General features: G+C 35.0%; 2 protein-coding genes and 1 non-coding gene across 7 annotated transcripts; 2 read left to right on the forward strand and 1 right to left on the reverse strand.

Moving 5' to 3' along the window:
• The first annotated feature begins 2,704 nt into the window (after window positions 1–2,704).
• On the forward strand, window positions 2,705–15,468 carry LOC100792032 (probable beta-1,3-galactosyltransferase 2). Of its 4 annotated transcripts, none has more exons than XR_005892414.1 (11): window positions 2,705–3,255; window positions 3,389–3,532; window positions 4,233–4,326; window positions 5,238–5,299; window positions 5,392–5,399; window positions 5,489–5,599; window positions 5,723–5,779; window positions 12,922–13,009; window positions 13,106–13,208; window positions 14,715–14,824; window positions 15,030–15,248. XR_005892414.1 is itself a non-coding variant. In XM_041017474.1 (11 exons), exons 2-11 carry the CDS (start codon window positions 3,414–3,416, stop codon window positions 15,077–15,079), a joined length of 783 nt encoding a protein of 260 aa, XP_040873408.1. In that variant the 5' UTR covers window positions 2,706–3,255; window positions 3,389–3,413; the 3' UTR covers window positions 15,080–15,468. The 4 variants fall into 4 exon arrangements, 3 of the variants coding, with proteins under 3 accessions (XP_040873408.1, XP_040873407.1, XP_014633746.1); XM_041017474.1 differs by having other exon boundaries at window positions 2,706–3,255; window positions 12,922–12,990; window positions 15,030–15,468; XM_041017473.1 differs by having other exon boundaries at window positions 2,710–3,255; window positions 13,083–13,208; window positions 15,030–15,468.
• Window positions 15,469–17,820: 2,352 nt separating this feature from the next.
• On the reverse strand, window positions 17,821–17,924 carry MIR171C (microRNA MIR171c). The gene has a single exon (NR_048754.1). It is a non-coding gene; the product is annotated as a microRNA MIR171c (primary transcript).
• Window positions 17,925–23,098: 5,174 nt separating this feature from the next.
• LOC100500023 (uncharacterized) lies at window positions 23,099–26,483 on the forward strand. Of its 2 annotated transcripts, XM_006582792.3 has the most exons (6): window positions 23,099–23,245; window positions 23,345–23,386; window positions 23,948–24,003; window positions 24,082–24,134; window positions 25,988–26,106; window positions 26,191–26,483. In XM_006582792.3, the coding sequence occupies exons 2-6, from the start codon at window positions 23,350–23,352 to the stop codon at window positions 26,283–26,285; spliced, it is 360 nt and encodes a 119-aa protein (XP_006582855.1). In that variant the 5' UTR covers window positions 23,099–23,245; window positions 23,345–23,349; the 3' UTR covers window positions 26,286–26,483.
• The last annotated feature ends 317 nt before the right edge of the window (window positions 26,484–26,800 follow it).

The following is a 26,800-nucleotide window of genomic DNA, read 5'->3' on the forward strand; positions in this document are numbered from 1 at the left end:
GGACAAAAATTAGTGTTTCAAATTTTAGATGGATGAAAAACAAAGAATTTATTTTACAAGGACCAAAAAAAAACTCACTCATTTTCTAAATCTAAAAACATATTGAAGTCTTTAATAAATAAGGATGGAATATAAAAACTCAAAAAATAATTCATAAATTCATTAAAAATAAATTAAAGATAAAATAATTTAGGTCCCTTAGGAATTGCTCAAAATCGATTTTAATCCCTATATTTTTAAAATGATAATTTTGGTAATTGTATTTTGTAAAATATATTAGATTTGGTCTATGGTTCACCTCAAGATGAAGTTGATGAAGTTAATGTAAAGGACAAAAATTCACCATATTACATAACACATGGGACCAAAATTGTTATTATAAAATACAGGGACTAAAATTATTTTTTATTAAATTATCAGACACTTAAAACACATTTTATCCTAAATTAAAATAATTTTGTTTAAAGTTACAATGAAAATATATTGTGGATTAAAGAAAATAAAATTTCAAAATATAAAATCAAAATTAAAAAATAATGTGTCGTTTATTTAAATGTTATAAATTACGAAATCAAATCAACTTTTTTTTGGTAGATTAACTGGGTTGATTCATCCAATTCAACCCACTTTAATACCCTTATTTAAGTTGTGGTAGAAGCAAATGTACGACTAAGTACCTGTGATCTCATTATACACCTATTGGCACTTTGTGTTTGGGGTGTATGCAACCAGGCATTTCATTTGCATTGTATCCTGAAAATGAAAATGGGTGAATTCTCATACATCACAAACGGATTGTCCCATGTGTCTTCGGGAGAGATATATAGTTTAAAGGATGAGAGCATATGTTTTCTTTTTCTTAAAAGGAGGGACAGAATCATACAATGGATAATTTGACTTTCCAAATCTATTATGCAAAACAAAAAGTTATTTATTAGTTTTTTTTTGTGACGTTTTAATTTTTTTGTAATGTTTTTTTTACAGAATTATTTATTTGTTTGTTGTAATGTAATCCTTAGTTTTATGAGATGTAAGTTCTTATAACTTTGTTGTATCTCCCATGATTTCTTTTATCATGTCTCGTAATCATTTTTAAAATAAATAATTTTGTGTTGTACTATTTCTTAATTTTTCTATTGGTATTCTGTCAGAAAAAAAAAGTTTTCTATTTGTATAAAGCTGGCCAAATCCTAAATATTCACTCAACTTAATCACAACAAAAGCTTTATAATATTAAAAATATGCATTTCAGTGTTATTTGAATAAATTATCGAATGGCCCCTTTATCTTTTCGGCTTGCCTTATCCGGTATATGAATATTTTTTTATACATCCGGTATATGAATATGAAATAACTGCGGGTATCATATTAGGTTTTTTTTGTTTTTTTTCAAAAAAAATGTTAATTATCAATATTGTTAATTTTATTAGTTGAAAGATTCGAATCAATTTTATTGGTGAAGGCGTCCTTACGCATTTGGTTTTATGAATTATTGTGTAAAATTTTGAAATTTAGGCTGGTGATTTTGAGATATAGAGAATACTCTTTTTGTTGGATCTATGATTATCCTGAAAGTATTTGTGTTTGGTTTTGTTATTGTGTCTCGATCCATGTCATCGACATTGATGTCGGCGATGTTTGCCTTGATGTGACAATGTTGGCTCATTCTTGAACTTGCACTCGCTGATGACTTAAAGTGTCGGAGAAGACGAAGTTCGACATGGTGGCGACGCACAATTGTCATCCTTTGCAAAGAGTTGAAAAGGGTGGTGTGGAGACTGAAGCTTTGAGAACATATTAGTTCTGATGATGATAACTTGCATTCGGCAACATAGCGACGCTCACAACGGAGACAAAGGGAGATTAACTTATTTTTTGTTTTTTTTTTCTTTCTTCATTGCTCTCTTCTCTTTTTACTTGCACTAAAATTTTCTACTGCACTTATATGTGGCAAATTTGGTTCCATTTTGGTTTTAATTCAATTGCTACAAGTTCTGAATTTGGTGGTTTTGAATAGGATTCTGAATTATAAGGCTTAATTTTGAATTCATTAGGCATACGGGAGAACTCAATGATAAGGACTATTTTGTTAAATTGAAAAAAAAATATAAATTTATATTAACAAAAAAAATAACCAAAGTTCACTTCTAGTCATGGTACATGTTTGTTGATGGTGAAGCAACTTTGTTCATGGAGAATAATATGTAAGAGAGAAGAAGAAATAGTTGTTGTTCATTGAAATTTTCATGATAAGTTAGTGTTCCTACTTAGTTATTAAATTTTTAATTTAACTCTAACTTTAAGTAAACTTTCACATTTACTGTGGAATCTAAGGAGTTAAAAATTAAATAAAAAAAATTAAAACTTAAGTTATTTTGAGTACGATCAAAATCTAAGTTATTTTGTATTTTTCTCTATTTGTCTAGTATTCTTCATTAGTCAAAAAATTCTTACTTCTAATAAAATTAAACTCTTATTTTTTAATAATATCAAATCTTTGATGGAAATGTTAAATATTATTATCTAGTAGTAATGTATTGTGAAATTTATGATTCCATAACTTTGGATCTTTCTGAATGAACATCTTATTTAACAATCTTTTCTCATAACATTTTAATCATCACAAATCAAAATAATTTTTCATCGATGAAACTCATATCTGATATAATTACACTTTAATGGATTAAATTAAGTATTTATCCTAAAAATAAATAATAATACCTCATGACGTTTGATATTATTAGCAGAATTGTATTTTGTAGAGTTGTGACGGAAAAAATATCATCTTTATCCTCTTCAGTTATGGTAGAGGTCTCCTTGACCTCTCCAGCCTAACCCGTGGCAGCATTACAGTTGCACGTGCGTTAAAGGGAAACAAAACAAACTGTAGCGTTAGGGGTGTATTGACTATTGAGTGGCACAACTATTTTGTTGAATTGCATGGTGATTCAGACTAGTTTTACTTAAAGAGACTCGGGTGGGATCCATCTGAACTGGATTCAACCCACTCTCGAGAAAACCTCAAGTGCCTAGTAAAAATAATTGTTACTTCACACCAGCCAACACTTTTTAAGGCAAATTATAAGCAAACAAAATACCCCTCCTCCATAGATTTGACTTATAAATTTGTTTCATACTTCACACCAGCCGTTTTTGGTTGTTATAACTTATAAGTGTTGTTCTGAATTTCGTTTGTGATTTAAAGAGGCGGGGGCCTTAGTGGGTCTTCTTCCTCTTTTGCCCCCAACGAACAAGGTAGTGGCTGGCTGCCACAGAAGCTGTAAAGTTTGCTTCTTTTTTTTTTTGCATTTGTTTCATCTTTGTTTCTCGTTGTATTTTTTTTTATACTGTGTGCATTATTATCTGTTTCTATTTCTGGTTATTATAGTGAGGTGAGGAAGAAGAGAAGGAGAATGTCTATGAAGAGCAAGGGAGCATGTGTAGAAGTGAGTGGAAGGAATGTCTTACATAGGAAATGGGCTCTTCTGCTTTGTGTGGCAAGCTTCTGTGCTGGAATGTTCTTTACCAATAGGTACTTGTGCTTCTGGGTCTCTATATTTCAGCATCAAGTTTGATTTTATTTTATTTTTAGTTGTTTTGTGTGACTGTGAGTGATGGAGTTTCTAGGCTGCAAAGGGGGTTATGCTCTAAGGAAGAATCTTTCATTGCCTGTGCCTTCTGCCATGGGGCATTTAATCCATACTTGTATAAATATTTTTGTTCAATTTCCCCTATGATTTTTGATTGGTTTCATTAAATGCCCAAAGCTAATTCAGACTCATTTTATTCTTTTCTCTCATTCACTTTCTTTTTTTCCCTTATGTTCCGCTGAATCAAAAAAAGGGATAGGTGGGTATCTATATTTTATTCCCCCTTCCCTCTCTCTTTATATGTAGTTGCTGAAAATCGTGAAGTTTTAATTGAATGAAGACATTGGGGTGAGCTTAATTAAATGAATGCTTCTTTTCATATGCATGACCCGTGATCCTCAATTTATTGACATTTTTTCATCTCCCTTGATTTTAGCCCTGCTTGTTTGAGAACACATATCCAACTATGAAGCTGGGTTTATAAATTAAATGTTCACAATCTCTGCCTTTATTATCAGAAACTGAAGGTAGAGGTCCTTTTTTTTTTGTCCAATTTCTACTCTATTAGTATTTATTAAAATAAGTCTGGAATGAGATAATCATTATCATATGCGAGGAATGCTAACCCCAATTGTATATCAGGATATGGTCGATGGCTGAATATAAAGAAATTTCGAGGGCTTCTACTGAGATTGAAAGAATAAAACTAAACTCTGAGGGCTGTAATCTAAATCTAGTAAGTATATCAGTTACACTTTTACTTATGTTGTATTTTTGCTATGATTCTGTGTTGGACTTTCCCCCTATCCCATATTATAGATAATAGACTGTCATTGACTGCTACTGGAATTTATAACAACCTTAAAAGTACCCTCCCCATGGAATGATCAGGAAATACTACTGGTTAGTTCATTATTTGTATACACATGCATAATGGAATGGGGGAAATGTCACTAATGGACCTTTGTTTTTGGTAACTGTATTCATTGGGGGTGAATGTTCCTTCAGAATTAAGCTGCCAAGTGCATGCCTAAGGTAGTGTTTGTATAATAAGAAACTCCTCTAATTAGTTTCTATAGAAGTTTTCTCTTTTGGGTCTTGTTCATTAAAAAAAGGATACATTTATTTTTAAGAGCTTTACAAGGATTGTATTTGGCCCAACTTCTCCTTTTAAGGAGAAGACAGCAACAACAAGAAAACCTTATCCCACTAAGTGAGGTTGGCTACATAGATTACACGATACCATTCGGCAGGTTAAAAACCAAAGTATGTTGGGCCAAATGTTACGTATTCTTGTCTCTGATATGCCATCTCATTTGGATTTGAATTTTGGACAACAGGCACATGCCACCAATACATTGTATTTACTTAAATTTAATTTAATTAAAATATTAACAAGGGAAGAAAGGGTTGAACTCTTGCTTGGCTGAGAAGGTTCTGGACCAATTATTTCAAAAGATTAGGTATTAGGTGCAAAGCAAGAGTGCTTTTTATCTCACACATATTTTACTCTAGTGGGTTTTGAAATTTAGTATAGATAAAGTTCAAATCTCAGGCATATATGATATAACTACTAGCTGCATCTTCTGTTATTTATGAAAGAAAGATCATGGCATGTTCTGCTTGATCTTTTGCCTTTGTCCAAAGGTTGTAAGGCCTAGCTCCAATTACAGTCAAGTGGAAGTTTCAAATACACAGAATGTTGTCAAGTAAGCCAAGCCAATGCTTGTTTGCACTATATTTACTTATATGCTTATCAAATAACTATAATGCTAAATCCGTTTCTATACATGAATTGCAGGAAACCAAGTAAGACAATATCTACTTTGGAGCTGAATCTTAAATTTGCTTCACTACTTGGTTTATGCTGAATGGTTGTGCTGTATTTCGGAAACCAGAGACATTTGAATCAACTCCAAGGAAAAAATATTTCATGGTTATAGGGATCAATACAGCTTTTAGTAGCAGGAAGCACAGAGATACTGTTCATGCAACTTGGATGCCACAAGGTGATTGATTGATATTTCAACATTTTCTAGTTCTTCCTCTCTTAAAAGATCTCCTTTAGCATATTTAAGTGATTCCATATGCCTCATATATCTGATCCTGGTTTCTAATGGAACATCATTTAGTTGTGGAAAGAAAGAAGTTGGAGGAAGAAAAGGGCATAATCATACGATTGGTCACGGGTCAGATTTCCTGATATTCAATGTTCTTTTTTGGTGTGTTTACCTGATAATTATGTTGCACTTAATTTCTCATATGATCTGATCATAAGAACCTTGTTTTGTGGCCTAACCATCAAATTGTATTTAACAGATACTTGTTGTTCTTATTAGAATGAATAGGACAGCATATAGATGGATGTTTGTAACTATCAGAAAGAAATGATCAGCTACAGCTTGCAGCTTTTATTCATTAATGGTGAAGCTTATATACATCTGCAACTTGAATTCTGTTACAACTGAAAAGCTAACTAACTAATTCAGCCAACTAACTAACTATTTCTGTTAAAGCTGTTTATACTGCTAAGAGCCCCCCTCAAGCTGGGAATGGATATTCATCATTCCCAGCTTGTTACAAAGGTGCTGAAAGGTGGCTGGTCGTAAAGCTTTGGTGAATATGTCCACAAGTTGCATGGAGGATGAGACCGGAAGGAGCTTGACGAGACCCGCAGTGACTTTGTGGCGGATAATATGACAATCGATCTCGATATGCTTGGTGCGTTCATGGAAAACGGGATTTGTTGCTATCTGAATTGCAGATTGGTTATCACAATATAAAGTGGCTGGCTGAATAAATGCTACACCAATGTCTTGGAGAATATACGTTAACCATTGCAGCTCACAGGCAGTAGATGCGAGAGCTCGATACTCAGCTTCGGAGGAGCTGCGGGAGACGGTGGACTGTTTCTTTGATTGCCACGAAATGAGTGAAGAACCCAGATAGACAAGGAACCCTGTGGTGGATTTTCGAGAGTCTTTACAACCCGCCCAATCCGAATCACTGAAGGCTCGGAGTTGGGGAGTCCCGGTTGCTGCGAAGAAGAGCCCGGATCCTAGTGAACCCTTGAGGTATCTCAATATGCGAAAAGCAGCTTGAAGATGAGTGGTGGTAGGAGCCGACATGTACTGGCTGAGTTGTTGAACAGTGTACGCAATATCTGGGCGAGTGTTGGTGAGGTATATTAGTCTTCCTATTAGTCTTCGATAGGAAGATGAGGACTCGTCAGAAAGGGAATTCCCTGAGTGCATCTGCAATTTCATGGAATAATCCATGGGTGTCGAGTGTGGCTTGCAACCTAGCATACCTGAATCAGACAAAATGTCTAAGGCATATTTTCGTTGGCATAAATGAATTCCATCATTGGTGCGGGCAATCTCGAGTCCCAGAAAGAACTTCAAGTCACCAAGGTCTTTTATTTTGAATTCTTGATCCAGGAGGGTGGTGATATCTTGTATTTCCAGCATACTGTTCCCCGTGAGTATGATATCATCGACGTACACCAAGAGTATGGTAGTGGCTGACTTAGTGACTTTTAAGAAGAGAGAGTGGTCCGAGTTAGATTGCTGAAACCCATGGGAGACTAAGAAACTCGATAGCTTTGTGAACCATTGTCGGCTGGCTTGTTTAAGCCCGTAGAGAGACCGTTGAAGACGACAAACAAGCTTCGGGTTTTCAACTTCAAGGCCAGGTGGAATTTTCATATACACTTCCTCTTCAAGCTCTCCATGGAGGAACGCATTGTTGACATCCAATTGTCGCAAGTGCCATTGATTTTGCGCTGCCAATGCGAGAAGAACACGAACGGTGGTGAGTTTTGCCACCGGAGAGAATGTGTCGAGGTAGTCTAACCCCTCCATTTGAGTGTAACCTTTGGCGACCAAGCGTGCTTTATACCTTTCTATGGAACCATCAGCCCGGTATTTAATCTTGTAAATCCATCTGCATCCGATAGCTGCCTTGTGAGGAGGAAGAAGTGTGAGTCTCCAAGTGTTGTTCATCTGCAAAGCTTGTAACTCGGCCTTCATTGCCTTAACCCAGCAGTCATGGCGAGAGGCTTCGGCATATGATGAAGGTTCTGTGGCTGGTGAGATGGTCATCACGAAGTTCCTATGGGCAGGTGAGAGGCGCGAGTATGAAAGTACTGAGCTTAGTGGATAACGAACAATCACTGAAGCTTCTGGTGTAGATGAAGCAAGGACTCTGTGGTAATCCTGAAGGTATGTCGGGGAATGTCTTGATCGTGTTGAACGCCTAGGGTGTGAAGGGTCTTGTTTGGTTGAATGTTCATCACAGGAGTGTATTGGTATTATGGGTTGTGATGAGTGGCTTTCTTCTGGTGGGTCAAGCTCTTTGCCGGAAAAGGGTTTCGGAGATGGAGATGGGATTGAGTTATCTAAGTTTAAATGTTGGGTTTCAGGCAGGTATGGAAAATGATTTTCGTAAAAAGTAACATTTCTAGATATTGCAACATCGTGAGAATGCAAATCATACACAAGATATCCTTTTGTATGAGTTTTGAAACCAATGAAAATGCATGGGTGTGCCCTGGGATCAAATTTTTGCCGATTTGCTTTGATTGTGTTGATATAACACAAACATCCGAAGACACGGAGATTAGATATATCACAGGGATGTTTATGCAGTTTTTCGTAAGGTGAAATGTTATTTAAGAATGGTGTGGGAATGCAGTTGATTAGAAATGCAGCGTGCGGCAAAGCATAACACCAAAAAGCAGGTGGCAAGTTTGCCTGAAAGAGGAGTGCTCGTGTGACATTGAGCAAGTGTTGATGTTTGCGTTCTACGATACCATTTTGCTCTGGGGTTTCGACACACGTGGTTTGGTGTACGATCCCCTTTGATGCATAATATTCATGCATGAGAAACTCTACGCCATTATCACTCCTTATAGTTTTGACCTTGCCGTTATATTGTCTCTCAATGAAAGCAATGAGGTTGATGATTATATGTCGCGTTTCCGCTTTAGATTTCATAAGATGTATCCACGTGAATCTCGAGTGATCGTCTACAATGGTTAGGAAGTATTTATGACCATGCATGGACAGCTTTGAACATGGACCCCATATATCCATATGCAGTAAATCAAAGGAATGAGATGCATGCGAGTTGCTAGATGAAAAAGGGATTTTCTTGTGCTTTGCATAGTGACACGTGTTGCAGACCAAATTTTTATCATTGCTCAAAAGAGGATAATAGTTTTTCATACATTGTAGCCTTTCATTCGATGGGTGTCCCATTCTAAAATGCCATAGGTCTATGGGGATGATGCTGCATCTAGGATGAGTAAGGGTAGAGTAGATGGCTTTGGTAGTTATCTGGTTTGGTATCAAATGATAGAGGCCATGCTTTGCTTCAACTATACCAATCTTCATATGATTGTTCGCTTCCTGCAACACGCACGATGTAGAAGAAAAGATTAGTTCATAATTATTAGAAGATACGAGTTTTGATATTGAAATAAGATTGAATGTGAAAGTGGGTATGTAGAGCACGTTATGTAAGATTAAATTGGATGAAAGATGTACGGTTCCTGTGTGAGTAGCATGAACGAGATTACCATTTGGAAGCTTCACTGTGATCGGGTGGATTTGCGTGTAGGAATGGAGATTATGCAAAGAACAGGTTACGTGATCCGTTGCTCCCGAATCTAGGATCCAGGAGGTGTGATGTGTTTGGGTAGAGAGTGAATTACCTGGGTTTAATGGTGTGTTAACAGTGCACGAGGAAACTGATGCAACTTGTTTGGACTGCGCCGTGCTTCCTGCCGGCGGCTGCTGGATTAAGGCAAGTAATGCCTTGTACTGCTCAGGGGAGAAGTGAACAACCTCTTGTGACTCATGTTGCTGAGCTTCATCATTTGTAGCTTTATCTTCCATTGTTATCACGTTGTTTACGGTGGTTCTTCCACTATAGGGTTTGTATCCCGGCGGGTATCCATGTTTCCGGTAACAAACATCTACTGTGTGCCCAAACTTGCCGCAATGGGTACACGTCTTTCTTCCATTGTTATTCTTGTTTCTTCCATCATAACTTGCAGGCACCCCATGCTTCTTATAACAAGCACTTTCTACATGACCAATGCGCCCACAGAAATCGCAAGTTGTCCTCGTCGCGTTTATGGAGATGTCCTTGGGTTCGAAGTTGATGTTTGGTCCTGCGTGCCCCAGCAGTTGTCTTTCTTGTTGAGCTACATAAGAAAAGATTTTGGATATGGCAGGTATAGGATCCATGAGAAGCACGTGAGAACGAATGTTAGTGTACTGTTCGTTCAAACCTCGTAAGAATTGCATGGCTCTATCTTCAAGCTTGCGTTGAGTGATGATGGTGAAAGCAGCGCATGAGCACCTGATGTTGCACGAGCAGACCGAATCAGGTCTGAAATTCTCAATCTCGTCCTAGATCACACGCAGACGAGTAAAGTACTCCGTGACTGAAAGTGAACCTTGCTTCATCGTTGATGCCTCTTGCTGAAGGTCGGAGATTCGCAGAAGATCTCCCTGCGAATACCGTGACTTCAAATCTCGCCAAATCTCCTCAGCTTTGTCCATCCAGAGTATACTCTGCCGTATGGATGTGGCCACCAAGTGTACTATCCACGATACGACCATATTGTTGCACCGGCGCCAAGCTCCATAGGTTCTATCTGTCTTCAACGGTTCAGGTGCGCTTCCGTCAATGAATTCCACTTTGTTCTTGGCACTCAGCGCAGTAACCATGGACCTACTCCATGAATGGTAATTGGTTGAGTCTAATACTGGGGAAACGAGAGCTATGGCCGGGTTCTCGCTTGGATGAAGGTATAGGTAGCTTTCTGTATTATTGATTGAAACTTCATTCATGGTGGATAGTTGAGAAAAGAGGAAGAAAGGTATGCGCAGCAGAACTCTCCGTTAGAAGAGCTCTGATACCATATTAGAATGAATAGGACAGCATATAGATGGATGTTTGTAACTATCAGAAAGAAATGATCAGCTACAGCTTGCAGCTTTTATTCATTAATGGTGAAGCTTATATACATCTGCAACTTGAATTCTGTTACAACTGAAAAGCTAACTAACTAATTCAGCCAACTAACTAACTATTTCTGTTAAAGCTGTTTATACTGCTAAGAGTTCTCTCATTCTGATGCAAGCTGTGTTTATTTCTATCCAACAGGATTGCTTTTTATTGTGTTGATTGGTAGTATACTCATTCTTTTAGTAGAGGGGACTAAAATAATTATTGTCAAAAATCAATGACACAATGTCATGAAACCTTGGGGTCATCCATGATGAATTCCTATATGGTTGGTTGAATTCATATTTCCTTGTGATGTTAAATGAACGATAACCTAGAGATTTAATTAGCCTTTTTGGTCTATAGTTCTACATCTGGTGCATTCTTGACAAAGCTATTGAAGTAGAGGAGAGGCTTCATGCTGACTTTTTGAGGCTGGTGATCTTTCTCTCCTGCCTCTTTTCATTTAGATACATAATCCTATATCTTATTTATATTGTGCTGGCTTATTTTTGTTGATGAAACAATATACATTTGTGTTAAGCAGAACCACATTGAGGGATACCTAGAACTATCAGCTAAGACAAAGATCTACTTTTCAATTGCTGTTGCCTTGTGGGATGCAGAATTTTATGTCAAAGTTGACGATGTTCATGTGAATTTAGGTGAATAGAAAAAATATTCAGTCTTTACAATTAATAATGATAATATGATATGCAGAGAGTTATGGGAGAAGTAACTATGATAAATTGAAGTGATAAATCTAAGTCACAGTTCTTACTTATGATTATATATGGAGATGAATAACCTCATGTCTTTATAAAAGAACAACAAATCATTTATTACAAATGTTCTATAAATATGATAACTGAATGAGGAAGAGTACTTCAGAAATGATTTTTAGAAATCCTATTTAATTTTTACTTTGTCAATTAACTTTTGGAACATATGTCCAAATGATATTAGATTTAAATAGACTAGGAAATTTCTTTTATGTAATTGTTAGTAAAATTGCCTAATGAAATAAAATTAAGGTTAAATTAGCTTTTTAGTCCTCTAATTTATTTTTTAGATTCAATTTGGTCTTTTAATTTTTTTTTTGGTTAAATTTGATCCTCTAATTTTTTAAATCGATTCAATTTGGTCTTTCAGTCTAAATTATAAGAAATCACACTTTGTAGTGATTTAAAACCACCACTAAGTGGTTTTAAACCGCCACAAAATGCACATCTTAAAAAAAATGAATCAATTTTAAAAATTAGAGGATCAAATTGAACAAAAAAAACTAGAGGACAAAATTGAACCTAAATAATAAATAAGAGGGCTAAAAAACTAATTTAACCGAAAATTAATTATCCAAGGGATGATTATTTTATGGAAGAAACTCTTGATGTATTAACAAGTGGCTCAACTAACAATGGACTTTGAAATTTCTGTCAATTTGTAATCTAGAACATAATCCCCGATCTTGTAGCACAGCTAATTTCATTTATCAATCTGTAGTTTCCTTAATTGTTTGCATTAAAAAGTTTGAGGTTAGTATAAACTATCTGCAATAGGATTGAAACTCTTGTTGTATTAACAAGTGACTCAACTAACAATGGACTTTGAAATTTCTGTCAATTTTTAATCTAGAACATAATCCCCGATCTTGTAGCACAGCTAATTTCATTTATCCATCTGTAGTTTCCTTAATTGTTTGCATTAAAAAGTTTGAGGTTAGTATAAACTATCTGCAATAGGATTGAAACTCTTGATGTATTAACAAGTGACTCAACAATGGACTTTGAAATTTCTGTCAATTTTTAATCTAGAACGTAATCCCCGATCTTGTAGCACAGCTAATTTCATTTATCTCTCTGTAGTTTCCTTAACTGTTTGCATTAAAAAGTTTGAGGTTAGTATAAACTATCTGCAATAGGATTGACCAGGCACCATTAGGTAAGTTTCCAATTAAGCCATGACAATGCTTAAGATTCTTCTTGTCCTTGGTATATTGAAGTGTTATATTTTATGCTTTCTGCAGTGTTACATATTGAAAACTGGCACATTCTCTATAGAACATTCATGTAATTATTATGTTGTGCTCATAGTTGTATTTGGAGTGTTTTCTTAATTGGATGGACTTTTATACAAATAGACATAAGAATGAAAGGCAAAAAATCCACTTGACTCTTCATTATTTTAGGTTTTGTTTGACTACTTTCTTCACACTTCATAATAGATACTTCATTAACTAAGCTGCCATAATTGTTATATAAATATTCCATCACTTTCCTCACTGTGCTTATTGTTTATTTTTCTATCTCAGCAACACTTGGATTGGCTCTGACTATGCATCGTAGGAAACCTCGGGTGTATATTGGGTGCATGAAATCTGGTCCTGTCCTTGCTCAGAAGTAACAAAACCTGTATTTTATTTTCTTAAGTTATAGTTTATATCCACTTGCTAGTGTAACTGTCTTACCACAGGGGAGTGAAATACCATGAACCAGAATACTGGAAGTTTGGAGAGGTGGGAAACAAGTACTTCCGTCATGCTACAGGACAATTATATGCCATTTCACAAGATTTGGCTGCTTATATATCGATAAATCAGTAAGTCTTGTTTTCCTTGCTCAATTGTTAAAAGCTCACAAAGGCAAGGGGGATGTTTGGATGTCAATACAACAACAACAACGCCTTATCCCACTAGGTGGGGTCGGCTACATGGATCAACTTCCGCCATAATGTTCTATCAAGTACCATACTTCTATCCAAACCATTAATTTCGAGATCCTTTTTTATAACCTCTCTTATAGTCTTTTTGGGTCTTCCTCTGCCTCGAATTGTTTGTCTTCTCTCCATCTGGTCTACTCTCCTCACTACAGAGTCTACCGGTCTTCTCTTTACATGCTCAAACCACCTAAGTCTATTTTCCACCATCTTCTCTACAATAGGCGCTACTCCAACCCTCTCTCTAATAGCTTCGTTTCTAATTTTATCCTGTCGAGTCTTACCACACATCCACCGCAACATCCTCATCTCCGCTACACCTACTTTATTCTCATGTTGGCTCTTGACCGCCCAACATTCTGTTCCGTACAAAATCGTCGGTCTTACCGCAGTCCGATAAAACTTTCCCTTTAGCTTGATCGGTACCTTTGCATCACATAACACCCCCGATGCTTTTCTCCATTTCATCCATCCTGCTTGAATGCGATGATTCACATCCCCGTCAATTTCCCCATCATCCTGTATTACAGACCCAAGATATTTAAATCGTGTGACTTGAGGGATAATATGGTCTCCTATTTTCACCTCTGAGTTAGAAACCCTCCTTCTTTTGTTGAACTTACATTCCATATACTCCGATTTGCTTCTGCTTAGGCGAAAGCCATGTGTTTCTAGAGCTCGTCTCCAAGTTTCCAACCTCTCATTCAGCTCCTCCCTCGACTCTCCAAGGAGGACTATGTCATCTGCAAAAAGCATGCATCTCGGCGCTATCTCTTGGATTTGTTCCGGAAGGACATCCAGAATTAAGGTAAAAAGGTAGGGGCTAAGGGTTGACCCTTGATGTAAACCAATTGTGATGGGAAAATCGTCTGACTCTCCACCCTGTGTCCTAACACTAGTCGATACCCTATCATACATATCTTGGATAGCTCGAATATATGCAACCCTAACCCCTTTCTTCTCTAGAGCTTTCCACAAAATCTCTCTAGGCACTCTATCATACGCTTTCTCCAAGTCAATAAAAATCAAGTGCAAGTCTTGTTGGGCCATGCGATATTGCTCCATCACCCGCCGTAATAAATAAATCGCTTCCATGGTCGACCTTCCCGGCATGAAACCAAATTGATTCTCAGTAACTTGAGTCTCCTTTCTTAATCTCCGTTCGATCACTCTTTCCCATAATTTCATGGTATGACTCATGAGCTTGATTCCCCTATAATTTGCACAATTTTGGATGTCAATGAAATTGAGATTTTCATTAGGTAGGAACAAGTGCAGACTAACAATTTCATGAACTCTTCTCTAATAGTATATAATTGAATATCATACCAACTAATCTGGCACGTTGTATTTCTTTTATTGATTGACAGTTTGATTTTATAACGCCAGGGATGTGCTGCATAAATATGCTAATGAAGATGTCTCATTGGGATCTTGGTTTATTGGTTTGGATGTGGATCATGTTGATGATAGGAAAATGTGTTGTGGCACACCCCCTGGTATGTTGATAATTCGCATGACATCATTATCATTGATCCAATACTTCAGAATCATTATATATAAATCTGATTAACCAATAAAAACTTTGCATCTGAATGTTCATATACTTTTCAAACTTTGAGATGCCATGTTATGATTCTTTCCTCATAATGATCGCTTTCCATGTAATTATTAACAGACTTTGAAGTTTTTTTTATTTAACAGTAGTAGTGCTACCCTCCTGCAGATTGAGAGTGGAAAGCGCAGGCTGGTAACATCTGTGTCGCCTCGTTTGATTGGAAATGCAGTGGGATCTGCAGATCTGTTGAGAGGATGAAAGAAGTTCACCAGCGTTGTGGGGAGGATGAAAACGCATTGTGGAGTGCAACCTTGTAAACTAAAGCAGTGGTGCAATATTCAGAAACCTGAAAAAAAACACACGAGTGGTGTAGTGCAGGCTATACACGTAGTATGAGACTAGTAGGATGATATAATATGATATAGACATATAGGGGTAGCTGCTTGGGAGCCAAAGAGAATGAAAAAGAAAGAGTATAGTAGCAACCAACCAATCCTTTCTTTTGTTACGTGGCTGGAGGGCTTTATATTCTCGTTCTCTGCCATGTCTAACGCTTCATAATAATTATTACTTTTGTCTTACAAATTTAATATGATTTTATTTGTTCGTTCCCTAAAGTGTTACTTTTTCTTTTTTCTTTACCTCACTATCTATTCTCAGTTTTGCTTTTTTTTTTTTTGCTGGAGGGTTGGGCAAACACCCCAAACCCAAATTAAGACTTTATTGAAAAATCAATAATAGAGTTTCTGCTAATTGACATCCCATGCTTGGCAAAAGAATCAGCTTGCATATTTGCTCTCTAAAAACATGAACCGCAGAAAAATTCTCGAATTGCACTGTTGAGTTTACAAATCTCACAAATAGCCATTCTTAATTTTGGTGTTTTTTGTGAAGTGTGGAACGAGAACAAGTAATCTTTTATTCTGTTATTTATTTCATGAAAATCTAAGTGGGAAAAAAGATGTATGAAGATAAAAATTTCTTAAGCTATTGTTGAAACTAAAAAATCAAGAGCTAGAGTTATTAAATAAACTAGGCGTGGGCCCAGCCTGCAAAGCAGAAAGAAGAAAAAAAAAACCTACAACACACCACCAAATGACACGTCAATAAAAAAATGGTGGTTGGACAGATTTTATATATATAGATAGATAGATAATGTAATCTATAAAATTATGATTTTCAATTAGAGCTGGCGAAATAGATCGAGTTGGCCTATTGACCCACCGTGCAAGGTTGAATTCAAGCAATATAGACCCCAATTCAATTGGACCTATTTTGGTCTAATATATTTTTAACTATTATTTTTTCTTTTAAATTTGAATAATTTAGAAAAAAAAGAGTAAAATGATCAATATGGGCCAGCCTATGAGCATACTTGGACTTCAAAAAATGAGGTCCATATAAAATATGGACTAACTTAATTCAATTCACTTTTCACATTTGGTCCAATGGATCGGCAAGGCCAACCCGTTCATTTTGTCAACTTTATTTTCAATGAGTGTTTAAAAAAAGTTAAGACACGCTTTTTTAAGTTACTTAATAATTTTTGTAAAAAAGTTTATTAAAATATTTTTTAATATAATTCAGCCAAATTTATAATTTTTATTTATCTAAGCATGACATGTTATTTTAGAATAGGATTTTTCATAATCTAAAATAACTATTTCAAAATAATTTTTTTAATATCTATTCTAGAGTATAAAAAAATATATTCCAGAATAACTTTCAAAATATTTGTACACTTTTAAGATGCCCGTAATAAAGGGGTGATATGGCTCCCTTGCGTTTTGACAAGGTTGTTGCCACCACAATGGGGTTAAAGGGTTTGTGATGGTCATTGCTGCAATGGTTTGTGCATTACGGCATCAGAGTAACAAGAAGGGTGTTATTGTCTTTTGGGGATGTAGAGGCAAAAAAAGGGGTGCAGGAAGTAATTGCCCCACGTCAAATTAGATTTTGTTAAATTAGTCCTAGCCGTATAAACCTGGGATAAGATACAACACTAAAAATAAATCACAAAAAAATGTCATTTAAACTTGTCACAAAGGGTAGTGTGAGGGATTGAATAAAATGATAGATTCATTTCATAATTATATTTTTAATATTAAAATGAATTTCTTTTTTCATCTTGAAAGCTTATTAAGGAAGGTCCATATATTTTTTATATTGAATATCCATTATTGTAGAAGAAAATTGAATTTAAACAATTTTGTTAATCCAAATAAAGAATATTACAAACAGATAAGTAGGAGAGGATTACAATTTGTATCACCAAGAAAATTATTGGAATTAATATCTAAGTACGTACAGTACTGCTAACTGCTAACTGCTAACTGCTAAGGCATTATTGTAGTCAGAGGTACATAAACCAATTAATCAGAATTCGATCTAACCTTTTATTGCGGAATCAAAATACTTGTTTGGAGAACCGAAACAGAGTTCACACCTTTAAATAATGTAAAACAATTAAATGTAAAAGCAAGAGAAATATGGGATATTGTCAGCTAAAAAAAAAGATGAACCTTTAAACAGAAGCAAAGTAAACGTAAAGAAAAATTTATCTTTGCCTATTGCCACTTGATCCGCCTCTAACTACCACCCTGAAAAGAAAAAACAAAAGTTAAAACAAATTTTCTACCTACCATGCCAATTCACACTATTCCACATCAAAAAACTGATCACCACTTTTCGGAGACACACAAAAACATGCTAATAAGGTGGCCACCGCAAAGTAGCAAGCATGATGAAGATCAAATCTGCAGAAGAAGATAAAAAGCAATTAATGGCACTTACTCTCTTTGTCAACATTCATTTACAGTTCCATTGCTACTTATGAACTCTAAGAACATGCAACAATCAACATATAAAATAATAATAAAAAAAAACCTTGTGCTGCAGATTTCCATATACAGAGAAGAAAAATGTGATAGCCCGAGATCAATAACATGTGATATTGGCACGGCTCAATCAAATAACACAGAGCTTTTGGATCATAAAACACTGCCTTCTGATTGAACCGCACCAATATCTCAAGTTCTTAAATTATACGTTGGAAGTGTGATCCTCCACCACTTTTCATTCCTGCGCTTTCTAAAGAAACAAAGAACCATTGGTTAATAATGAATGTGACAAGAAAAGCTTACCCCTATGGTAACTCCAATATATCCATCACCAGAAAACATAATACTTGGAAAGTTTGATGAAGAAGGTGGTATTATGTTCCCTTGGAGTAACTATAGTGTCCTGTGAGATTCTTAAAATATAATGGAAGAGAGAGGGATGGACAGAGACAGAGTGATGCAGAGCGTCAAATAAGGTGGCATTTAATTTGCCAACGACCAAGCAAAAAATAGGAGGGGCACATTAAATTTTGAGAGTGGAAACAAATGGAGAAAGGCATATTTTGAATTGTGACTAGAAGAGAAGGCCAGTGAGACAAGAAACCGAGCCTTGCTTCCAGGTTTTTATATTTATGAGCCTTAGAGGGTAAGTTGGTCTGCTGCCAACAACATTTGAAATTCAAATAGGAAATGGCTTTTGGAAAGTTAGTGAGTGGTTGGTGTGAATTTGTGAATATTGTGGTGATTTGATTGAGTCATGGATTTTCATTTTTCAATTCAACCAATTTTATTTGGTTTATCAACAACATCTATATGGTGCAAAAAGTTTGATTTCGTCAAATATCGAATGGATCTTCACTTTCTTCCACATTCAAAGGCAGAGATGGATAGATAGATAGATACCTGTGAGTGGAGTTAGTTATTAATAAAAAACGAAACGATCTTTGGTATAAATCCATAAAAGGAAGCTCATAGGAAACTAGGAAACTATATTCATGATTCATCATTTATATGACAGATTTTCCTTTCCTGATTTTTTTTTAGCAAGAGCGGTCGTAGTTGTTCAATTCATGATTAATTTAATATTCTTTCCTTCTTAAGAAAAAAGGGAAACTAATGAACAGAATCCATAAAATCCCATGGAAGAGGAGGTTGTCACGTCTACTAATTAACATTTCAAAGAATTTCAAATCTCCATGGCTTCTTTGGTTTTTTTTTTAATGCATCCATCTCGGGATTTTGTCCTTGATTCGTATGACTTTAGATCCTTTTTACACAGTATGTGTAGATTTGCCCATAATTATGTTAGGAAATTAATTAGAAGATGTATATAGAAGTGTTTATATTTCTTTTGATCAGGGGAAGTATCCATTGCTTTTATCGATAACTCTTTTAGTGAGATTTTTTTCAATTACTTTTTTTTTGTCTTGACCATAATTAAAGAAGTCAATTTTATTCGATCAAGATAGGATTATTATAGATAACAAAACTCATTCGAAGAATCTAATGCTAACTCTTTTTATCTAAATCATAATTAGTGAAACAACTTCGTATTAATTGATTTAAGTGTTTGGTAATTTCAACCATGTTTTCTCACTCAAAAATTGAATAGAGATATTTCTCAAGGAATTTAAATTTAACGTCACTATTAGTTAAAATATATTTGATTTTTTTGTTTATAGAAACTTTTGATATAAAAATCCTGTACAAATTCAAAGTTAAACTAATGTTACACAAAGATATATGAATTTTAATAAATTGTTTATGCAGTGTTTCTCTTTTTGAAATAGTTGAGCTGCCAGCTGGTTCTACCTAAATTCCCCTTTTGGTGATAATAGGTTAGCATCCACAGCGTTAATTAGTTCCCATGCATGCCTGTGAGGCTGTGACATGTTATGTTGTTTTGCTTGTAGTATTTCCGCCAGTAATGCCCATAACTAAGGGGGAGATTTGTTCGCACACGTTTTCGAACGAAAAGTTTTACTTTATGAACACGTTGGCACCACCGGTTATGATGGCAGTGGCAGGGGAATAAAATATTTCATAAATAATTAAATAACTTAAAATTACAATCTTTTCTAATTCTCTTTATAAATTATTTCGTGAAAATTTGGATTACTAATTAACCAATAATTGCTGGCTGAGATTGCACTAAGCTTTGAAGAAATCGATATAAACATGATTAAATTACTATAGTTCATTAAAGAAAGAGTTCAAGAGAGTATATAAATGGCAGCAAACTCAAAACAGCCGCAGCAATTGTCCTATTTTTGCATTGTACATGAACAGAAATTACAGAATCATGTAGTACTATTAGAACATTGTGTTTCTAACAATAATAAAGTAATACAATGTTTTAGAAATGCACGTTTCCTTATACAGTCATCTGAACACTATTTTGGGGACAGGCCCCAAAAATGATGGGCATAGGAGTCCAAATATAAACACTCAAAATCTCCAATTCTAGCGGGAAGCTTCAAGCTTGGAATATCAAATTAGATCAAAGGGTTGGCCAAATGTCAATTCCAAAATAAATGCCCGCATAAGGATGTAGCGTTGTTTTTACACGCTGTCTTCAAGTACGTTCTGTTTTTTGATAGACAAATTTAATATTTGTCCAGAAAATTTATAGGCAGTATCGAATCGCAGTGCATGTCTAGATCTGCATCAGTTTTCTTCCAAAACCACCTATTTCTCCCAGTTTAACAAAAAAAAAAAACATTAATTGTTAGTTTCCAATTTTTACATCAATTACTCATCTTTTAGTCTCTGGATCCTAGTTGTAACCAACTCGCAGTAGATCATAGCAAATTTTGATGCTTCAACCTTTTACTTAGTGTGTGTTTGGATTTTCGGTCCAAACTTACATTTTCGCCAACCTCGGTTTGAAGCATACTTGTCTTGCTTTTGCAGTGAACACGTGTTGAATTTCATGTCACTACATATGTCCAACAAAGCAAACACACGCGCGCTTAGTGTGTTCGAATAATGAATAGTTACCAGAGTTCATTCCGACTCCTAAAATCATAGTAAAAATTGAAAAAAAATGGAAATAATTATTTGTTACTTTAGCTTTCTACTAGAAAATAGAATTGATTTTGGAAAAATTGAATCTGATCTAAACATGTACACTATATTTTTTTTGTGATTGCAGTAGAAGTAAATAGAAAGATGTGTTTAAAAGAGTGTGTTGTTAGGTATTTTTTAATTAAATAAATAAACTTTGTACTTATATCCTTCAATCCGTCACTAAGGTATGGTGTGTTTGGTTCCATGGTGGGCAATCAAAATCACGTAAAAAAACACATGAAAAATCAGAAATAGCTCTGTTATTTTACTTTTACCATGAAAAAAATAGTTAGTTTTTTAATCAATGTGCCATTGATCCAGACATGCTAACAGTGGATTAGTGGTTGACATTTTAAGTACATATATATGGCTTATATTCACTACGTTTATTATATCAGGCTGCTTCAACCATTATTTTAATACATAATTTAGTTAAGTATTATTTTATACGATCATGTGAAATGAAATGTATATTATTTATTAATTAGGTAAAGTACCATAAGCACGTGCATGTATCAATAATAATTTCCCAAAGCTTGTTGGCTCGTGGATTGTTTTATGTCAAACAACATATACACAAGTCATTTACCAAAAATTAAAACAACAACAACATATACACAAGTCTTGTACTCTGTTTCTAGCACTCATCGCATACTAATAAAGCTAAGGGCAGTAGTTAATTACTAGCAACAACAAAGAAAAGAAATCAAAGATGAAATTTGGGAGTTAAAAAGCGAAAAATGATTGATGTCATTGGTGAAAAGGAAGAGAAAAGTTGAAGCTTCTTAGATGAATTTATTATATAGCTTAATGAATTTATTATATAGCTTAATGTAATATAACTGGCAAAGTAAGCAGAAAAAGTAGGCAAACCTTATACTTGACCTCAGTCTTACCAATTAACCACAAGTGTACTTACTACTTACTTGGTAGCCTCGATATATCCGTATCCTCATGTGAAATAATGTCTTTTCTTTCACCTTCTTTTACACTAGAAAACAAGTTGAGTCGAGTAATGTCTGTTTACATAATAACGTGTAAATCCTGCAAGTGATATCTCACCTCTCCTTTTGTCACACTATTCATATAATAAAACCTGAGTATTAATTTGAATTAGCTAGTATCTCCTTTAATGTTGAAACGAATAATCTTCAGACAGTGATCACAGGTGCAATAAAGTGCTCATCAACATGGTCATTGAAATTCTCTGAGTAAGAGTAAAACCATTATATAGTGATTTATTTACAAACATGAAAGTTTAACTTAAAAAATAAAAAAGTGGGGTTGGTGTAGTTAATGGTATCCACCTGCTAAAGAGAGGATGTGGTGTGAGAGTCAATATTGCTCGTACTTTTGCCAGCACAGTAACATAATAATGCACCTCTTTAGGATATAGAGCCTGGACCTGTGTTCCTTGGCTCTTTTAAGGAATCTCTTCTTCAAGCTTGAAGCCTCATCATCCTCACAGCTGTGACGAGCTTGTGTGGAACTTGAAGAAGGAGGAGTAGGGTAACAGTTATCCATCATGTGACTACTGTGTACTATATATGTTTTTGTGAAGAGTGTGTTCTTAAGAGAGGACATGCACTAGAGAATAGAAAGAGAGAGGGAAGAATAGGATGTGAGAATGGGAAGTGTAGTGTGAAGAGCTAGCTTATGGAGACCACATCCACCGCACTGTCCAATGGCATTGTGGTCCTGGTACGATCTGACTCACACAGTGGCCCTCCCCCAACTGAGTTCTGGATTCAATGGGAAGCCAAGGATGCACAAAAAAACAAAATCAATTTCATTTCATTAACAAATTTATTTATAATGATGATGATGATAATATGTGTATTGATTCAATCACAGATGATCATTTTTAATCGCTTCACAGTCTTCAACGAATGTCTTTTATACTAAAAAATAAACACATGTGGTGACTATTTGGATAATTCATTTAAAATCACTCAGAAAGTATAACACATGTGGTGAAATTATAACACTATGTATTTTTTTCAAATTTGATTTAATTTGTTGACATTAATTAAATTTTGTTCATTGAAAACTATAATGTTAATGTTTTGCTTTAAAAAGAATAATATAAAAAAAAATAATCATTTTCATCTTAAATGTGTAAAATATTGATAAATTTATTTATGAAAATTTAAATTTTAATTATTGAAAGTAAAAAAAAAGTGTGATAAATTCATTTATTTCTTAATTTTTTTCACTTTCATAAAATAAAATTTAAATTTTCAAGATAAAATTGTTACTATTTTAAGGACAAAAACCATTATTTAGGAATGAGTAAAGCGCAAGTGACATTCCATCCGAATTTGAATAAAAAACAAAAGAAAAGAAAGGTGACATGGCAAAGTGATAATAATAGCTTTCTTCTCCGTCTCAATTCATCTCTTCTCTGAGTCTCAACCTAATTCCCCAATCAATCATCTTTACGTGTTTGTTCGGTATGTCTAAATCCTTTCTTCAACCTTCCTTACACACGCCATCCATCTCCTTCTCTTCGCTATTATGTTTTCTAATGTTTCTCTGTTTGAAATTTTCAGAGACCATGGCCAAAAGCCCCTTCAAGCTTGAACATCCCTTGGGTACTCTTTTTCTTCTTAATCTTTTCTTATATTGTTTTTTACTCTGCTATTTCTATTTGTGGCCTTATTCATGATTCGTTCCGTTGCCACAACACAAACACTGAAACAAAACTGGCCTAATGTATTTTCACCGAACCCCACCCTTGTGTTTAGTAGGGTTTGCGCGTAATTAGTACAGTTAAAACCTTTCTGACTTAAATTGTAATTCTAACCTTTTGATTCCTGGAATTTAAAATCGATGCCTTTTGGATTCTGTCGAAAATAAAAATTATGGCAAAGGATAATTCATCTAAATGAAAATCTAGTTGATTTTGATTATTTATTCTAAGACAATTTCAAAAGGATCTCTTGCTTATTCTCTGTACGAATAGAATACTGAATATGGATATTTTTTTCTTTTATGCCTCTTTCTCTATGCACCTTATGTTTTCCCCTTGGACAATCTTTTTTGTTTCACCCTTTTATGAGTATTGTATTTTCTCTTTATATCTAAGGCATACTTTGTTGCATATTTTTCTTTTTCAACTCCTGAATTGAACTTTTTGGTCTCCCCCATGTCAGAAAGAAGGCAGGCTGAGTCTGCTCGCATTAGAGACAAGTATCCTGATAGAATACCTGTAAGATTTCTGTATAGATAGCTTGGTTGTTTGCATTTTCTTGAGACACTCTTACTGAGATGCAGTCATTGTGTGCAGGTGATTGTTGAGAAAGCTGAAAGAAGTGACATCCCAGACATCGATAAGAAGAAGTTAGTGATTTTATCATATTCCACTTACACTATTGTATTTAATTATAGTTTTGCTGTCTCAAGGGTATGATTGTTATTTTTATTTTGCTTGAAATTGGTTTATGCTTTCTGTGAAGATTTTTTGGGGGCTTTCTATATTTGTTGTGTCAGTAATAATGTAATAGTAGTGGTGGGTGGTGAAAGTAGAAAAATAGGAAGCAGAGCAACCACACAGAATTGATACTTTGTTTTTATGAGCAAAGTCAATATATTAATAATGAGTACCAGTTGCACTTGAAATATGTATAAGTAAACTGTACATATATTGGTGATCTCAGCTTAATGCCCCAGCACTTGATGGGAACCGAGATCCAAGTGGGTTGGGAAGGATCCATTGATGGATTGGAGGCAATTATTATGAGTACATTTCTGTCCCTGGGACAGCAAGTGTATTGCTGTATTATGTATGATTTCTGTGTTAAGCATTATATTTTGATCTTACCTAATGTATCAGTGGGAAGGGAGATCTGAGACCAGTGAGTTGATCACTTGACAATGGCTAGAGTTTCTCATTATCTGAGATTTTTTGGAGGAAAAAGTGGCAGGATTGCAAATGCTGTGGTGCAAATGGATTAGAGGATTCGGCATGTTAGGAGTTGAATAGAAAGGAAGAGAAAATTAGTTACAAAATACAGTCAGATAGAGCAGCTAATTAGTTAGGTATAGGACTTAGTTAGATATAAATAGGGGAAATTAAGGGAAAAGGATTCATTCTATTCGGTAATCATTTGTAGATTAAGCTTTTGCTCTTCATGAAAGGAGAAATCCTTGGTAAAGAGGAAGCCCTTTGAGGAGAGATCTCTCCTATTTTTTGTTCTTTCCATTCAATTCAATAAAATCTTTCTTTTCTTTCTCATTTCTATTTTTAGTTCCTAACAAAAAGCTTGGAAGAGAACAGTTGTCAGGAAAATGAGAATTCCCCTCATTAGGAAGGGAATTCTTCTAACCAGGGGTCAAATTTGAATTTCCAAGGTTAGGATGAGTATCATATGAAAATTAAGATAGTGGAACTGCCAACCTTTAATGGGGAAGACCTTGTGGGATGTTTCACCAGGGAAGACACACACTTTGAAGAGTTAAATACTTCAGAAAAAGTGAAATAGAGATTAAATAGTTTGGGTAGTCCTCACCTCACAAGCTGATTTTGTAGGGTTGAATTAAGCCTTAAGCCCAAAATATAAGATGGTATCAAAGTTTATCCTATATCTATTGTTGGGCAACCTGCATTGCCACTCTCCAGGCCGGTAGCCCTGGACATGAGGAGGAGTGTTGGAAAGCCACCTTAATTGTGGTTACCCCCAGGTTGCCTTAGTTGCAGCTTCTTTGGTGGTCTGCCTTAATTGTGGCCTTGAGTGTGATATTTAGTCCCACATCAACTAGAGATATGACTTAATAGAGCTTATAAAGTTTGAAGATTCCTCACAAGCCAATTTTGTGGGGTTGAGCCATGTCTTAAGCCTAAATTCTAAGATAGTGTATTCTTTCGTCAGTTTGCTACTTGTTCTTTCTAGCCTTGTCAGATGCTTCTTTCTGTGATCCAAAGGCGTGTACTTTATATGCATGTGTGAAATATTTTCCTTTCTTTTTGGTTGTATTTATCAAGTATATTTTTTTAACGTAAATAATTAAGTGCTAATTACTTGTGTGTAGAAGATTATTTTATGAACTAGTTTGCACCCACTTCATAACTTCATTTCAATAATATATTTGCCAAAGATTGATATAGCATTGGGTAAGTTAGGCCACATCAAGTTATGATTCTGTGCATTAGTGGATTCTCACTTGGTTCTGGTTCTTTTGTTGTGATGCTGTAGGTACCTTGTCCCAGCAGATTTGACTGTTGGCCAATTTGTTTATGTTGTCCGTAAAAGGATTAAGGTCAGTGCAGAGAAGGCTATTTTTGTTTTTGTCAATAACACTCTACCTCCAACTGGTAAGCAGACCCTACTCAAGCTGAATCATAAATTATTGTGTTGGCAGTTCTGGCTGTACTTATGAACCGAATCTCTTGTTGCAGCCGCTTTGATGTCTTCTATTTATGAGGAAAATAAAGACGATGATGGTTTTCTTTACATGACTTACAGTGGAGAGAACACTTTCGGTTCTCGCTAGGGTCAAATTTAATAATATATGAGATCCTCTGTAAATAGATGCTGCAAGATGTAAACTTTCTGCTGTCGATAGTCGATGCCTATCCTGTTTATTGCTTATGGTTTACGTATCTATTGAGCAGATATTTTGCTGCTTTGATTATGTGCATTCTCTTCAAATTATGGATTTCAATATATGAATTTAGATTTTATGCTCTCACTGTTGAATTCTTTTCTTTCTAGTCCGGCTAAAAGAATTTTTTTGTGATGGTTATTTTTTGTTCGGTTGTGGTAACGAGCACTCTATGGTGCTTATTATTTTGGTAAGAAGAGAGGGACACTACTGATACAAAAATAAAAATAATGGAGTAATCCAGTGACTTACTGAGTTTGGTAGCGTGTTTCGCCTCCATAATTGTCATACAATAGTTGCATGGATCATTAATTTTAAATTAATTTATAAAACATTTTTTATTTTTTTAAAAAAAGTATATTTTATAAATACAACCAAAAAGAAAGAAAAATATTTCAATCATA

Source organism: Glycine max, chromosome 7 (genome assembly GCF_000004515.6).
Source record: "Glycine max cultivar Williams 82 chromosome 7, Glycine_max_v4.0, whole genome shotgun sequence".
Lineage (NCBI taxonomy): Eukaryota > Viridiplantae > Streptophyta > Magnoliopsida > Fabales > Fabaceae > Glycine > Glycine max.